At 56.2% G+C, this 1,302-nt stretch overlaps 1 protein-coding gene across 1 annotated transcript in view; it reads left to right on the top strand.

Annotated features, from left to right (window-relative positions):
• The first annotated feature begins 872 nt into the window (after nt 1-872).
• TTLL1 (tubulin tyrosine ligase like 1) overlaps nt 873-1,302 on the top strand; it is an 18,903-nt gene continuing 18,473 nt past the window's right edge. The window contains exon 1 of the mRNA XM_027693559.1: nt 873-980. Coding sequence (XP_027549360.1) covers nt 873-980 — 108 coding nt within the window. The remainder of the gene's footprint in view (nt 981-1,302) is intronic.

Here is a 1,302-nt window from a genome sequence, read left to right as displayed (position 1 = left end):
AAACAGCCTATTACCATAGGGTGATCTGGCAAATTATAAAGGGTATTTATTTTATTCAGATTGTTTGGGGAATTAAGGCTCGTAGGAAATAAGAGATCATACACAGTTTCAGAGTTATTTGCTCTACTCCGACACACTGCAAACTGCTTATTTCAGCCACTGGCTTCGTGTATCTATTTTTTTTTTAATGAGCAGTTTGTCTTACAGGGACAGATTAAAGGTACCATAATAAGTAATTTGTCCATTTGTCCATTGTGTAATACCTTATTGTTTTGTATTGGGCCTACCACAAAACGTCAGTGATCTGACATTTACGTCAGGTGTCTCAACATAATCTCTTCTTGGAAGGAATTCTGAATGTGTAAATCAGGCTTCTCTGCACAGGAGTTAATGCCGTAACTTTTTTCGTACTATTTCACTGTGAATTATAGTTGTTGATCATGCTGACGATGGCACAGGTTGCCCAGAGAAGCTGTGGCTGGCCCGTCCCTGCAGGTGTCCAAGGCCGGGTTGGACAGGGCTCGGAGCAACCTGGCCTGGTGGAAGGTGTCCCTGCCCATCCCAAACCACCCTGTGGTTCCATGATGATACTATGACCATCTGGGTGAAAATCTGGACGCTTCCTTTGAACAGTACCGGTACAAGAGCAGCTATTCCTACAGCCACGTGGGCGAGGAACACTTCAGCACCCGATGGGCTCAAACAGAGGGGCTCGAGCCTTGGCATCCGAGCGCCCCTGGGGGTTTGGTGTTGCGGTGACATTCAGGGATGTTACGTCCCGCCGTGGCCTCCCGCCAGCCCCCGTTTGCCCATGAACTCTGTGCCGGGTCGTTGCTGAAGGGCCGCCCCGCACACGACATGGCGACCGCGCCATGGCAGCCCCGCCCCGGGAGCGCCGCCGGAACGGGCGGGGCGATGGCGGCGGCCGGCGGGGACGGCCCGGCCTGAGGGACAGCGGCGGCCGCGCCTCCCGCCGGCAGGTGAGAGCGGGGCGGCGCGGGGAGGGTCGTGTGTGTCCCTGCCCTCTCCTCGACATCCCCTGCACACGCATTCCCCATCTTCCTCCTCCGTCCTCCTCACCCCTCTGCCACCCCCCACCCCCCCCCCACTCCCCCCACACCCCCTCCATTCATCCCACACACCCCCTCCCATTCACCCCACACACACCCCATTCATCCCCCCCCACATCCCTCCAAAAACCCCACACAGACTCCCATAAACCCCACCCACACTCCCATTCACCCCACACACACCTCCCCGTTCATCCCCCTCCACACTCCCATTCGCCCCACACACCCACAC

Source organism: Neopelma chrysocephalum, unplaced genomic scaffold (genome assembly GCF_003984885.1).
Source record: "Neopelma chrysocephalum unplaced genomic scaffold, ASM398488v2 Primary Assembly neopelma1_92, whole genome shotgun sequence".
Lineage (NCBI taxonomy): Eukaryota > Metazoa > Chordata > Aves > Passeriformes > Pipridae > Neopelma > Neopelma chrysocephalum.
The sequence above is the reverse complement of the archived record's forward strand: the minus strand, read 5'-3'. Positions and strand labels throughout refer to the sequence as shown.